Raw genomic sequence first — 16,216 nt, 5'->3', positions numbered from 1 at the left:
ATGGGCATTCTATGATCTCTGTAAAGAGAACTACTTTCAGACAGGACCCGTGTCCTCTCAGCAGTGGCGTTTGGCTGTATAAATGTGTGTCCACCAGCTCTCCCTCTGAGCATCTTCTTCTAAAGTGCTTTACTCTTGTTCACCCATGCACATCTACATTAAGCAGTTATTTTTGCCAAGGCTCTGGAATGGACAGGAAAGAATTCTGGCCATCCCATAGTATTTATTTCTCTGAATTCTCTTTTCTACTCAATGCTGAACAATCTCTAAGTGCAAGAGGGCATTAAACATTCTCCAAGAGAGAACAGAACTATCCAAAGCCCTGTCTGCAGTTACTATTCAGTAATTTTATGAAGAAAGAACTAGTGTTGTGTATCTCTATGCATGTGTTGCCACTGAAGATATTCCAAAATTGGTATGTAATAATTAACAAAGGTAAGAATAGAGGGAGGTAGCTTGCTAGCACAGAAGGACAAATTGCCCAATACAGATGGTAGTCAGGCCCATGGATGTCTGCATCCATGGCAGTCCCTGAATCCTGAATGTTCATCTGAAGGCATCCTTTGAATCTCCAAACTACAGCAGTAACCTGAAATTATTGGTTGGGTTTTAGTTCTCTCTCTCTCTCTCTCTCTCTCTCTCTCTCTCTCTCTCTCTCTCTCTCTCTGTATGTATGTATATGTGTGTGTGTGGTATGTGAGCACACATATCTATGAAGACCAGAAAGGAGTATTGGTCTCCTGGAACAAGAGGGACAGGCAATTGTGACCCACCCAAAGTGGGTCCTCTCTAAAAACATCTAGTCCCATTAACCTCTGAACCATCCTGACTTAGGCCCTACTAGGCAGCCTGGCAGCAGTCTGCCATCGTTCCCTTTCTCTCCTTGTCTCAGTAAAATACCTTAGGCTTGTAAATTAACTTGTAAAAACGTTTAGTACTTTGGATTCCTACTCAAAAACCTGTGAGCAAGTATTTTAGAACCTAGAAAACACTCAGCAAATCACCCTACTTACAATTTCTCTCAGTTCAACAAAGCACACTGTTTTAGTTTGCATTCGTTTAAGATTGGAAAGATGCCTAAAATACTCTGGCCTTTGGTATATTCCCTTCTGAGCTGGCTGCTTTCTCTTGTTTGCCAAAACTGTATATTTTAAAGTTGTTTTTCTCACATCAACAACCCTAATATCTAATAGTATATAAATTGGCAAATGCATCATGGTATATCTGGATATTAAAATTGACACAAAATTTACAAACTATGTCAAAATGAGTACATTAGGAAAGCTTTATGCAACAATTTCTATATGGATATACAAGAGGACTCTCATGTTTTCAGAGAAAATTATATACAAGGATGTAAATATTGAAAATATTTTTAAACTTGCATAAAATAATAGTGGTATCAGAAGCAGAAGCTACTAGTGTGAGAACATTATTGCTATTAGCTTTCTGTTTTTAAAAATGACATCCAGGTATTGGTTTGACTCCAGCAAGAAGGTCACCATTTCTTTTTTAAGGGCGTAAAATATCCATCATATTTTCTTTACAAATTTTTATACACTTATTTTGTATTGTGTGTACAGTATGTGTGTGAGTGTGTACAGTACTCCTGACAACCTGAGGAAATCAGTTCTTTCCTTCTACAGTACAGGTCCTAGATCCTGGTGACTCAGTTGCCCTTATCGCTGGGTTAACTCCCCAGCCTGCTCATGACATTTTCTGCTACCCATTTTTCAGGTCCCTGAATTCCTCCATCCTCCCTCAGTATCAATTCCTTTAGAATCTAAACATTAGGATTTCCTGTATCACAGATGCTTTCCATCTTTCTTCCTTCTGTCATTCTGGTTTGCTTTTTCCTATCTTTCACCTATGATTTGTAAGAGGAGAAAAGTACAAAATCTCCCTTCTTCAGTACTCAATAGGTGCCAAGCTGGGGACTATGGGCAGCTGCACCCTGCTCAGTCTTCTTCAGGCGCTGTGCTTGCTTAAAGGCAGAGATAAGCAAAACCTCCAGGAGCACATGCCAAGGGCCTAGTACAGAGTATGTTGGTACCCGTGACTGGCCATGTACTAAACCCCTGCATTTGAATTACTTAACCTTTGCTAGAGAGAAGAGTAGCTGTTCCCTTCCTCATCTTACACACACAGACATGCTCAGGCTTATGAATTCATATCACTAGGATAATGACACTAATGGGGAGAAATAACCTTTATCAAACAACTACCCACCTTCTATGATACGGAGTAGCATTCTTGCAGTTCATCAGCTGATTTTCAGTCCAACCTAGTTAAAGTTGCGATGAAAACTGCTTAGATATGGTACCATTTGGGCACTGACTAACTAAAAGGAGTCAGTGAGAAATTAGAATGTCCTCTGACAACCAGTACATGGATGGATGAAGAAAAAAATACACACACACACACACACACACACACACACACACACACTCGACAGAGCTTTACTGGGCCTAAATTGGGGCTAATGAGATGGCTCAGTGGGCAAAGCACTTGATGCACAAGCCAGGATGACTTGAGTTTGGTTTTCTAGAATCCACATAAAACTGAAAGAGAGAACTGACTCTCAAAAGTTGTCCTCTGATCTCCAACATGCAAAAAATATTTCTGATAGACTGAAACAAGCTGGGAGGTGGTGGCACACACCTCTAATCCCAGCACTCAGTAGGCAGTGTCAGGCAGATCTCTGTGAGTTCCAGGCTAGCCTGGTCTACAAAGCAATTTCCAGGACATCCAGAACTACACATAGAAGCCCTGTCTCAAAAAGCAAACAATAACAACAACAAAAGAAAACAATCAACCAAAAGACTGAAACTAGGTATTCTGCAAGAAAATTGATGGGCTTTAAGATGTTCATGTTAGGTGAAATAAACCTTCTGCAGGACAGCAAATGACACTGTTTATTCCACATATGGAGCATAGACAGACAGGAGGAGAAAGGAGACTAGTGAGGGGGGAGATGACAATCGAGAGTGAGGGAGTAAAGGGAGCGAATGGGGTCAAAAGACACAACATATTTCCAAAAATGTGGCATTTTGAAACCCACCACTCCATACACAAATGCACACCGATGCTTATTTTCACAGGCACACTTGTGGCTGCTATAACCAGCTATGCCAATGACGGTCCAGTCTTAGAGACTGGGGCAAGGCAGGATCACAGTATCACCAAGGCTTCACTTTGTAGCATTTTAGCTACCTGTGAACAATCACTAAAAACAGTAAACAGAAAACTCCAGAACAGATGATCTATACACCTGATGGATTATTTTGAGACAGTGTCCCGTGTAGCCCAGGCTTGTCTTGAAAACAATATACAACTGAGGATGACCTTGAGTTTCTGATCTTCCTATATCTGGGGATTAGACATAGGGCCTTATGCATATTAGGCAACTGAGTTACATACTCATATGTTTTAAATGATCTTTCTAACTTTATTTTAGTATATTGTTATTGTTCTATTTATTATCATTCTATTCAGTAACCTCTTAGCTATTATATATTTATATATGATTATGAATACCAGTGTACAGGACAAAAACATATATCTAAAGTCTAATGTGATCTTGTGTTTCAGGCATCTATTATGGGTCTTAAAATGTATCCTCTGAAGGTATGAGGAAGATATTGTACATTCAAAAAACAGGAGATATTGATTTAGAATACAACATTGCTGTGATTTTAACTATTTTAATGTATAGTAAGGTCTCAAAAGAAGCCTGCACATGATAAATGATTGTATATGTTTCAGAGAACCTTGCTTCTATGTGTGTATTTATGGAGAGAGAGAGAGAGAGAGAGAGAGAGAGAGGAATCACTCTTTACAAAGGAAAGTGTGACAAGAAATGAACAGTATACCATTTTCCCCTTTGCATTAGTTGAATCCAGTGAGGGAAGCTGAGAAGCAATAATGCATGAGAGAGAGAGAGAGAGAGAGAGAGAGAGAGAGAGAGAGAGAGAGAGAGAGAGAGAGAGAGAGAGCGCTCATATTACTCTCAGCCCTCCATTAACTAATTGTGTTCCTGTTCTCATTTGTAGCCTTGGCCTCTTTGATTAGCCTTTTAATTTAGCACATTAACAACACTGTCTTCCCTTGGCTATTCCATCACTGAGCTCATTGATGTCAAATGCCCTTGAAGACACTTGAAATTTCCAGCCACGTTTGCTATTATGAAACTGCTTTGTTTTCCTGAACTTCAACCTTAAGTGCTTCACAACTGAACAAAGCAAGCCAGGAGTGAGCTGCTGCCATTATGCAGAGGTCCCATTCATGTCCCCCAAACTGAGAGAGATCTGTTGTTCTTTTTTACCTCATCTTTCTTCCCTTCTCATTGGAGATCTGGGATGAACAAGTACCAAACTGGTGCTGACTCAGCACATGTGAAGGGCTGAGGAAAATTCTTCACATACTGAGTTTAGAACATAAGACAGCCAAGTCAAGCTAGGTGGACTTTGGCTATTTGGAATGTACATAGAGGTTCTTAAAGTCCTAATGGGGAGATGCCTGTTCGGTTCTCCACCACCATTACACAATAAGAGGAGGGGCTGTGGAGATAGCTTAGTAAGGAAAGTAAGAGCAAGAAACTGGACTTCTATTTCTATTCCCAGCATTATATAGAAGGCAAGAGTAACAACATATGCAAATCAAGATTCAGATGAATAAGCATTATATATAATGAGTGTATGCAAGCTTCAAAAAGCAAAATATGAGCTGGGGTGATACCTCAGTGAATAAAGTATTTGCTTTTCAAGTATGAGGAGCTGAATTCAATGCCCCAGAAACCAAAAGCTGGACATAGTGTTCCATGCTTATAATCCAGCACCGGGAAGTCAGAGACTGGAAGATATTTGTGACTTGCTAGCTAGCCAGACTGGCCTAACAGGCAAAATTCAGGTTCTACTGGGAAACACTGCTCAAAAATCAAACTGCCACGTTTCTGAGGAATGACATCAAAAGTTGACCTTTGCCCTCCACATTCATGTGCACATGTGCAAACAGACACCCAACTGCATGATAGAATGAAAGAATAGATGGATGGATAGGTGGATGAAAGGATGGATGGGTGGATGGATCGATGGATCGATCGACAATCAGGGAAAGGAAAATCTCTCTCACCACTTCCCAACCTAGGTTCTTGCCTTGCTCTTATTCCAGAATGCTGTGTGAGAAGTAAAACTCTCGGACATGAAGAAGACACCATGGGTCTCTAGCCATCGCAGTTGCTCAGTCTTCTGCCATAGCAGAACTTTCTTTTAGTGCACACTCCCTTTCTCACAGGGCTATGACCAACCTAGCCCACTGGTCCTTCTTGCCCACATCCTCCTTACGAAATCTCCCAACACGTTTCCACCTCATCATAGCTTCCTTACCCTCAGGCCATAACTAAGAGGAGATCTCTTCAAAAAAATATGCCTGGATTCAGTGTTACTAAAACTTCCCCAATTGATCTAAACCCAAACACCTGCTTTATTTTGGGTTAAGTCTCATGGCAAGCCGTTGCTGCAATGTTTATTTCTTTGTCTGGGTGGTGTGCACTGTTCTCTCCTGCTTGTCCATCACTTCTCTGGAGAAATCATCCCTTCCTCAACTTCCCCAAACTTTAGGGTCGTATCTGTTCTCAGCTTTCCCAACTGGATGTTAAGTCTCAGCTCCTGGCTCAAGGGACAGAAACCCCCAGCCCAAGAGCACAAGAACAGACAGGTCTTGGTTGAAAGAGATCAGTCTTGATCTGTAGAAAGGCACAGAAATCACCTTTTGGGGGCATTCGAGAGAAAACTAAGTCACAGAAACTGACTCAGACTTCAGTGGTGTAGTCTGGTTTGCATCTGTCTGTTATCTTGAGAATTCTCAGATGAGGGAATCAATATATTTCCCTCTTGAACTCAGCTTATTTCTACAACAATGCCTCTTAGGTGTTATGCTACAAATGATTTATTTACTAGTGCTGTTCGTTCATTTTCATTTCCATCTCGTCTGTGTCGTATCTGATTCCTCATCTATGCACAGGTCTATCAAGATTGGGATCATTTCCTGCTTACTGTGTCTTGAGAACTTAGGATATGTAAAATCTGATACACTGGAAACTGTCAATAAGCATTTTTATCAATTAATAAATTCATAAGCAGAGTTCTACTTGTACAGTTATTCACTAAGATAATCATCATGGAGAGAAACTCTGTGAGCTCCCAAGTGATTACCCCACCTCCAGTGACTAAGAAGTTGTTCCCCTCTGCAAAGATTCTCAGCATGATGCAGAGGCAGAAGTAACAACTAAAGGCAGAGCAGAATACAGCTAAGACTTGTATAAACCGAACTGTGTTTACATTCTGTCATGAGTTCTATCAGAACCTTCAACCCAGAAATCAACCTTGTCTCTAAGATAGAAGCAGACTTGCGTATGAGAGACTTGTAGATTATGCTTTAAGGGTGATACTCCAGGGTTGATTCAGATGGCTCTGTCGGTGAACCCCTTGCTACAAAGGACGGCCATCTCATGCATGTGATGTATGCTTACAATCTCAAGGCAGGGATGGGAGAGGCAAGAGGGTCACTAGGGGTCAATGACGTGCCAGCCTAGCCTAATTAGAAAGTCTCAGGTCAATGAGAGATCCTGCCAAGTAATAAAAGGTATTATTCTTCTAAAGAATAACATCTGAAGATGACTTTTGGCCTCTACATGCACCTATACGAAAGTCTACCCACTTACATATGCAGACAATATTAATTGATAAACTAAGAGAAAAAAGCATTCTACTATAAGCATTTTAGGAAGTAAAAATATCCTTTACTATGTTCAATGATCTACATATTTTATTATAGAGAGTCTCCTTTCTCTCTGCCTTTGTTATCTCAAAGTATGCATGTACATACACACTCATGCACACTTTCATATTCTATTCTTATCTCAGTCCACCTCCCATTACTAACACCCTGGCTACATAATGCAGTGGTGTAAACAGCATCTTTAGCCACAATGAGAGAATCAGAGAGGTTGGCACATCAAGGTAACAAGAGCTGTTAACACAATACACCAGGATGAGGATGTGACTTCAAATGTTAAGATGGGTGGCCTCTGAGAGGTAGAATCCAGAGATTTCCAGCTTACTGGAGGTAATACCCAACATCACTAGGAGTAGCATTAAATTTCCCCACATCACATTCACACCATTCTATTCCTACACCTGTCTCTCAATTGAGTTCCTTCTCTCTAAGATAGCTGAGGATAATAAATGGGAAACACGATGTGTGATTCTCTCTCAACTTGTCCTAAAAGCTTCGTGTTTCTTGGTTGTCAAAACAATGCTTTATCGTATCCTTAAATTATCTCCTTGGTATTGAATATCAATTTTTCAATTTGTTCTTCTCTGAATGGGGACACAAGTTTGAACAGAAACTATTTTCTTTATGTCGTTCAAACCAGCATCATTTGATCAAGCATTTGTTTTAAGGTTTGAAGAATTTTTTAAAGGAATGTGAGATACCACTCCAAATGTAAACTAGAAACAGAAGAAATACTTTATAGCAAGCCCATTTTTATTTCTCTCCAAAGAAAACAATACAAAACATAAAAGCACACAAAGTCAGCCATTGTCTGTGTGTAAAAAGTAAAGAGAAAGGATGTTTAATCTTTTAGATTAACATTCTTTAGGTTTTGTCTTAAGATATGACAGATATGTGTATACGTGTTCATGTATAAAGAAAATTTGCCTTGTGCCTAGAGCTCCCAAATTTTTCTAGATGACTTTTTGTCTCCTCTGATGCACAGCGTTCTTTGTGTTTTCTGCCCTATAGAGTTGAACCATGATTTTTTGGAAGAATCTTTAAACACAAGAATTCAATGAGTTCGGTGTCATTATTATATCAGAGAGAAAAATGCACGAGACTTGATGCTACGAGTCACTTTACAGACAAAGAAGAATGTGCGTGTAAACAAAATTTCAGAAAAATACAAAAAAGTACTGATCAATTTACATCAATGGCTCCTGGGTGCTGAAGCGGAAAATAACATATTCCTCCCTCTGCCAGACAGTCTGCAGCGAGTAGAGGCCGAGAATGGTTAAGTCAGGGGGAAGACATAAGTCACAAAAGCACTCCCGTTCATTCTCTTTGCGTCTATCTAATTCCCTCCCATCAGTCTGCAGGTGAAGAGGATCATGGGGGCTTGGCATTTTCTTCTGCCTGTAAAAAATCTGTACTAGTGGCTACTTCTGATCTAAAACTGCTTGGGAAAGTAGCCTGTTCCAAATGTGTACAAGGCCCTATAGGAAGTGTGGTGTATGCTCCTATGATGTCATCGTTTAGTCTTTATTAGCATATATTAATTATACATAATCGATTGCATAACAGCATGCTTCTACATGTATAAAAAGTATTTTGATCATATTTGTCCCCATTACTCTCTTTTGTCCCCTCACACAGCTGTTGATTCCTTTCTTCTTTTTCTAGGTACCCAGTAATTTCATCTTTCTTTCTTTTTTTTTTAAAAAAAATGACTCAATGTATTTTGTAAATGACAGAATCATGAACACCTAACCAGTGGCTACACGACTCAAGGAAAATATCTCTTCCTTCCACAGCTACTATTAACTGTCTATAAATCCTCAGGAAGATAAGGCTTCACGAACCCCACCCCATGAGAGTTTGCTGACCCAACGTTGTGAGAGTCTTGCACAGATAATCGCAGCTGAAGAGAGATCAACCCTGCAACTGGCATGCCCTGACAGAGGACAGCACTCAGCAACACTCCACTGTCCCCTCCAGCTCTTACATTTCGGGTTCCTCTTTCAAAATTCTCCTGAGCCTTAGGGTCAGGAGACAATGTAAATGTGTCATTAATGTCTGGTCACTCAACAGTCACTTATTCTCATTAATCTGAGTAGTTATGAATCTCTGCAATTACACTGATGATTCTTTGTTCAAGGGCAAAATAAGAAATGGATGATAGAAGGGTGTGGTGGGGAGTGTTTGGAAGCATCGAAGATACTCGCGCCTCCTATGATGTGGAGTATGAGAGGGGAACTGAGCCAAGTGCAGGGTCAAGAGCAGTAAGGCACCCCTTTGTTCTGAACCTAAGTCTGTTGTTTCCATTTTCCTTGACCCTCAACTAAAGACGCATAGCAGCAAGTGTGAGTGCCAAATGCACTGGCTAGGTCAATAGAAATGTATTTGTGAGTTAGAAGTCAACAGGAGCCATCTGTGTGCTGCTTGGGGGTGTTTTCTATAAGACACAAAAAATAGAAACTCTCAACTTGGCATGAAGGGCTGAAATTGTCTATCTTTGATTTGAGGGTTTATGCCTAGTCTTATTGCATCTTGTTATGCCATGTTTGACTGATATTCCTGGGAGGCCTGCTCTTTTCTGAAGGGAAATGGAGGAGGAGTGGATTTGGGGGAGAAGAGAAGGGGAAGCTGAGAAGAGTGGAGGAGGAGAAACCGCCAGGTCCGAATGCACTGAGAGAAGAATAAACTTTCTAGGAAAATTTAAAAATTAAAACAGAAGAAACCTTTTTTTTTCCCCAAGAAGGCATGCTTCCTCTGCTGCTTAGCACAATTTTAAAGAACTCGTAAACCAGCTTACTTGAAAGAAAAGATAACCAGACCACACATTGTCCACCAGTGTAGCAGATTGGGAGTGGAAACTAAAATGGAAGACAACCTCACCGCGAGTTTTCCAAGATACAGTATCAAGTCCAAAACAAGCCATTGGCTAATTTGTGCACTGCAGTCAACAGATAATACATATTAACAGTCAAATCTCTTCATGATTTCAACAACTTTTGAACTACCTCTATAATCTCCCTGTGGCCCAGCAGCAACTTAGAATATACAAGCAGAAACATTTTATGGTTGAAGACCCAGTTGAGCACATGTTGGAATAGCCACTGCCTGGATCACAGTCTACCCAGGAATGAAAGAAGCTGTTGTAGGAAAAAATATTTAATGTACCAATTTTACGTGGTAAAAGCAGGTTAGTTCTGAAACACTGTGGTCACATGTTATGTAACAGAAGTACCTTCTCTGGGTTTCATGTCCTCTCTCTTCACGTTTTAACAGAGCAGAAGCTGGCATGCACTCTGCTATTGATATATGCTTTTCGTGGGCTAACATGCTGCCTCTCCAAAGCAGAAACACATAATCAGCCCTGCTGACAGACCGAGCTGCACTTCCTAATCTTTATCTTCAGCGCTGCTATTTCTCTGAACTGAGGAAATAATGATATATGTACACGATTTTAGAAAACTACCTTCAGGAATACAACCAGTTTTCATATTGAGATAATTTCTATTTGGGGGCTAAAGAATGGCTGTTATTCATTTTTAGCACTTACTGATGTTTTTTAAGTAGAAAGTATAAAGGAAACTAAGAGAGTGTAAAAAAGATGGGTGCCAAAGAAAGACACCCTGTGGTGGTTGGCAGGTAGGGTATGAAGGAGGTAAAGAGCCTGGGCATTGCATGAGGGGTTGCAGGGAAAGAGAATCAGGCAGATGTGAGGGACGTAAAGCTATTAAAACACATTTGTTCAAAAACATCACAATGATATCTCATTCCTTATTTGCTAATCCAAAACAAAAGAAAAAGGACATGTATTGTTTGTTTGAAATAAACGTCACAATGAACACTAGGCAAGCCACATCTCCCTTACAGAAGCCTAAACAGCAGGCACAGTGACCAAAGAACAGAGAACCAGCTCAGTCTACCCTTGCCGTCCACACATGCTCTGGAATGTGCGATCCACAAAGCACTTTGTCCACCCTCAGTTTATGAACATGTTCTAGAATATACTGAATAGAGCAGGGGAAGCTGTAAGTGCTCAGGAGAGAGGAGGCAGCCTGCAGAGGACAAATCTAGAAACTAAGAAGAGGGTAGAAAGGCAGGGCCGTCCCATGGGTCACTTGGGGATCTGGGGGAACTCATGCACAGCAGGAGGAAGACCTGAAGAGGTGGGTGGCAGGGTTGTGCCAACGGCAACAAATTGAAGGTTCTCGGGGCCTTACATGAAGAACGAAGTCTTATGATCCATTCCCTGTCAAAATGACTGGACTACAGCTGTCAACACACAGATGCTGCAGCTGATCCCACCATCTCCCAGTTCTCAGTTCTTTCTACAGCAGCTCTCGAATGTTCTACCTGTTGTCTTGCCCTTTGGTTTAAAGGACAGAGTTATGGGTTTAGAGGCATGTTTCCTAAAAATAAAGTATTTCTAAAAGGGCAAGGATAACAAGCAACAAAAACCTAAAATTAAAAGCAAAACTGTTACTGGGTTTGCTAACACATGCCTTAGGAGATGATGTCAGAACAGAAGCCATGCTGGGAGTTACAGTGAGACCCTGTCTCAAAAACATAACAACGACAATAGAAACAATGAAAAGAAAGAAGATGAAAATTAAGAAACAAGAAACATTATATATGTATGTATATATACACATACGTGTGTATATATTAGGGATGGCACACTGGCTCAGCCAGTAAAGGTGCTTATAGCAGAGTAGAGCCTGAGGACCTGAGTTTCATTCCCAGGAACTGCATGGTAGAAGAAGAAAATTAGCTCCCTCTGGCCTCCACACATGTGTTGTGGTCTGCAAAACTCCTCCATACAAAATAAGTGAGTAAATATAATAACTGTTCTAAGGATCGGGAGAATGGCCTTAGGCATAGAAATGAGATGTGAAAAGAAATAAAGTAGAAATGGTTCTTTTTTACATAAGGAAGAGAAAAACATTAAGCAGAGACCCATTTCTCTGACAGTCACATTACAGATGTGAGGAACCACACGGAATCTATGGTGTCTTATCTCCGAATTCCATGACGGATTCTCCATTTCCACTCTCGGTGCCAGCGCAGGAGGGGGCAGCTTATCTCTGTTCCAGAGAAGGCCTCTTGTGGAGGGAAGTAATCAGAGCATAGCTCGGAGCTGCACTGATCCAGAAGTGTCTATCTAGTCAGCCGTGATAATACACCTGTCAACTTACAACTTGAGAAGTTGAGGCAGGAGGATGGCCAGTTGGAGGCCGGGATGAGCAACAGTGTGAGGCCCTGTCTTTAAAAACAAACAAAACTGTTTTGGTCTTATTTGTCTTATTTGGTCTTATTCTGTGCTGGTGCCCAGCACAGAAGCCATGGAATTCATTATCCTGGAATTTTGTTAGGAACACCCCTCTAGCCTACCAAATCCAAGTATGGGAAGTCCAAACCATCAGGTCATGAGGAGTGGAGCAGCCAAGTCAGCTTTCTTTGTCCTGAACACCAGCTTATAGAAATGAAGTACAAGGAGAACAATGACTAGTATCTGTCTTTTAAGGAAAGACTTCTAGAATCCTAGGAGTATACATACCAACGGGGCTGAATATTTTCCAGCCCACAGATAGCTCATTGGTCCAGTTTGGGGATGTATATTCTTAACTCGCTATCTGAAGAAGCTTTGACTTTTCTGTCTACAGTGATCAGAGTGAGTAGCGCTCCCTATCCTATTCCCACAGGCCCCAACAGGAAGTTCTCGGCCTTCATGGGATAGTGGTCAATGCAGTGAACACGGGTGGGTAGGTACACTTGTAGAGACTGCTTCACCAGTTCCAGAATCAACAAAGGACATGGAGCTGATGTGAAATCTCTTCCAACTATCTCTCCCTAACTCTTCATCTTCATCTCTGTGTCCATGCGAGAAGAGCAGAGTCTCTTTTCACACAGTGATGGAGTGGAGGCTCATTTCCCTAAAGCAAGATGAGCTTTTAAACAGAAATATCAAACATATTTAGAGTATCTGTATTTACAGACTGGAAGGCAAGAGCAGCGACCGCACTTCAAACGGAGAGAGAAAAAGAAAAGAGCAAGAATCCCCTGAAAGCTCCCAGCACTCACGCTGGCCTGCTAATTCACATCTCCTTAAACAGCACACATCCAGCTGTTCCAATTTAAAGAGCCTGCCATTTCCCGAACGCACAGCGAAGATGAAAACAACAACCACAGAATTAAAGATGTAAATAGAAAGGAGAAGTTCGGGGGCAGCCAGCTAGCAACCATTTTTTCAGCTTGATAAATGTACTTAGTGAAAATGTGTGGCACCCAAAAGCAGGGGTCAGACAGAGGAAAACAGGAAGTGAGAGGCATGGCTTTGAGCAGGCCAGAACCAATGACCTCAACGAAGTCAGCAAGCCTCTGCCTTGCCCCTGTGAGCGGGTCTGAGGCTGTCTGTGGTCTCCCCTGCTTAGCGTTGCAAATGTGCATGACCATAAGAGCCAGCTGACCCAATAAATAAAATCGGCGACACCGCCGAGGCACTTGGAGTAAAGGGCTGGTTGGTCACTCCAGAAGCAAGCATGGTCTTCAGGCATCTAAACAAAATTAATTAACCAGAATCCACTCATGAAGAAAACCCCAAGCAGACTCCTTTCCTTAAAAAACACAGCTATTTTATGAATGACTCAAGCGGTGATTCCCTGCAATGACTTAGTTTTTAATACTTAAAAAGTCAACATTTGCAAACATTCAAGATTTTCACTGTAGCAACAACAACAACAAACCGATGCTGTTAATCTTAGATTAATCAGAGGAAGTGGGCGGAAACAGAGGTTAAAACTACCTCTGTTAAGTTTATTGAATTTTTCTCTTTCTGAACACTTGTTAAAAACAGGCATGCTTAAAAAGAGATTTTGTCCTGAAATTTAGACAAACTGATATAAAGGCCAGAGTTGATTATATTCAACTCTGGAAAACTGGGGAGAAAGGGAGTGAAAGTTCCCACCACAGAACACAAGCAAACAAAAGGGGAGGGGCTGAGCAATGCCCAATTCACAGGAGGGGTCAAAGGGGATAAGTCAAAGGGCAGAAGTGATTAAGGACGAATTCAACAAAGAGGCCTTTCCCTTCACAGCAAGAAGTTCAAGGCTGTGACTTCAACCAGAAAAGTGGCTGGAAGGCAGGGAAAAAAAGGTTTTTCTAAGTCTTCTAAACAACAAAACCCAATGGTGGCAGCCTTAACATAAAGGGGTGCTACTTCTTTTGCATATGTCCCCCTCCTTCCGTCTGCAAAGCTAGGAGTATGTATGCGTCTCTCAAGTGATCCCACAGAGCTCAGCCCTTTTGACGAGGAAGATTTCACACATGTCCCTTATTGCTCTAGGTAAAATATGATGCATATATTTGTCCTCCCAGAAGTCAGCTGCTTTCCTAAGCCATTCATGCTAGAACACTATTTTTTTCCCAATTACTTCACCAGTTAAATATTGTCATCTATAATAACAGGCCAGTACTTTTGTGTGTTTATTTTAACGCCACATCTTAAACAGATAACTCTATATATTTATCAGTAAGGCAGAAAAAGTACATCTAAATCTACCTCTGGCCATAGCATTTTTATAGCGTGTACACACACACACAGACACACACACACGCTTAAGGCAAGGGAAACATTCGGCTATCAGCTAAAGCACTCAAAGCCAACATGAGAAATAAGTAGTTATTCATACAGGAAAGTGTACGTATACATAGCCAAGACAGAGCCATCATTTTTCAGCACCCTGCTTTGTAATTAAATGAAATTCCACGCAGCTACAAGTGAGAGCGAATTTGCTCCATGCTTAAAACGGCATTCCTAGATCTGTTCTTTACTCTGAATTCACCACCATCAGTGTCTCAAGAAAAAGGAAAGCAAACCATCCCTCCACTCTCCACACACACACACACGTACCCGCATGCATGCATGCGGACACACACACACACACACACACATTTTTTTTGTTTCCTTTTGCATGTGAAAATAAAATTGTAGCTCAGCGCTAATGAAGCAAGTCTTGCCTAACTCCCACTGGAAAAGCTTGCACATGTACCGTAGCCATGCAAGATTATCCTGCATCGGCATAATCACCTTACACGAAATGCGATTACTCTAGGCTGCAATCTTTATCCCCGAAGTCAATTTATTAATCAGAGAAAGACAGAAAGAATGAGAGAGGGGAGAGAGAGAGAGAGAGAGAGAGAGAGAGAGAGAGAGAGAGAGAGACTACCTACCCACAAATACATCATCATCTTGCAAGAGAAATCAAAGGCTCTGTCAGCAAACAGAAGTCTCCTCACTTCACCAAGAGTATCTGGAAGCAAAACTGAAAACCACTCGGTAGAGATTCTTGCCTTTTCCTGCAAGTCCTCAGAGTCCCTCCTATTTCCTTACACCAGGTTTGCTATGCTTGTTTATGAGTTTATCAGGACAGCATTCCTTCAGTGCCAACGTGTGGAGTGACTTGCTCCGGGGCTGCTTGCTTCTCTCTCTCTCTCTCTCTCTCTCTCTCTCTCTCTCTCTCTCTCTCTCTCTCTCTCTCCTCTCCTCTCCTCTCCTCTCCTCTCCCTCCCCTCCTCCCTCCCCCTCTTTCCTTTTCTTTCCTAACTCTTGCCTTTTCTTCTCTCTCTAGTCAAGACTGCTTAGGTAACAATTCTTGGTGTGGCTGTCTTGTGAGCAAATCCCAGGACTTTAGGTAGCGAGTAACAGTAGCAAGACAGACACTGTTGAGACTGGCAATGGTGATGGTAACAATAACAATGACAATAACAATAATAGTAACAGCTTAGTATGATCACTAAAGGCAGGTGCTACGGCAGTTCCTGACAGCCAGTAGGAGATTCCCAAAGTCCCTGCTGGAGAAATTTCCTGGAGGACTGATCCTCCCGAGGCAAGCATATCAGCACAGGGCTGGTGACTCGGAAATTTTTTTAAAAAAAAAAACTCAAAGTAAAGCTCCAGCCGCAGAGAAAAGAACATGTGCCTCTCCCGGCTTCCCCTTTATCTCTTTAAATGTACTTCAGATAAAAGCAGCATCCAGTTAGGTCAAGGCCTCCCCAGACTCATTCCTCTTCAGCCCACATGCTCAGCACACTTGTCTACAGCCATCTACCGGCTCCACAGTGTCACTGCGGGCTCAGAGGCTGCAGGTCTTGCTTGCTGCAGCAGCTGCTGCCTGTCCATGTCTGCTTGCATGGCTCTCAGCCTGGGTGTGTATGGGAGTCTGGGAGGGGGAGAGGAACAAATAGCCCTGGAAGCCCATGTGCCAGTCTATCAAATCAAAAGAAAAGCCAGCTCCTACCAGCCACACTCGGGGAATGGAAAGCTCTGAAGACTTACTGGCATGAACATTTAGCCTTCCTAAAGCAAGGGAAGGAATTATGCACGTGTCCCCGGAGCAGAACGGATCTTGATGCATGAGTGTGTGGAGTG

General features: G+C 41.8%; 1 protein-coding gene across 24 annotated transcripts in view; it reads right to left on the bottom strand.

The window, feature by feature from the left end:
- The window catches only part of Rbfox1 (RNA binding fox-1 homolog 1), a 1,543,972-nt gene that overhangs the window by 545,183 nt on the left and 982,573 nt on the right, over positions 1-16,216 (bottom strand). The window contains exon 1 of one of the 24 annotated variants that reach the window (XM_075941973.1): positions 15,019-15,332. The exons of 22 other annotated variants lie outside the window; for them this stretch is intronic. In XM_075941973.1, coding sequence (XP_075798088.1) covers positions 15,019-15,036 — 18 coding nt within the window. In that variant the 5' untranslated portion in view covers positions 15,037-15,332. Of the gene's footprint in view, positions 1-15,018; positions 15,333-16,216 lie in introns of those variants that run through there. One more of the 24 variants, XM_075941953.1, reaches the window with a different exon arrangement.

The sequence above is a fragment of the Microtus pennsylvanicus genome, chromosome 11 (assembly GCF_037038515.1).
Source record: "Microtus pennsylvanicus isolate mMicPen1 chromosome 11, mMicPen1.hap1, whole genome shotgun sequence".
Taxonomy (NCBI): Eukaryota; Metazoa; Chordata; class Mammalia; order Rodentia; family Cricetidae; genus Microtus; species Microtus pennsylvanicus.
Note: the sequence above shows the minus strand (reverse complement) of the source record. Positions and strands in the feature narration are given on the sequence as shown.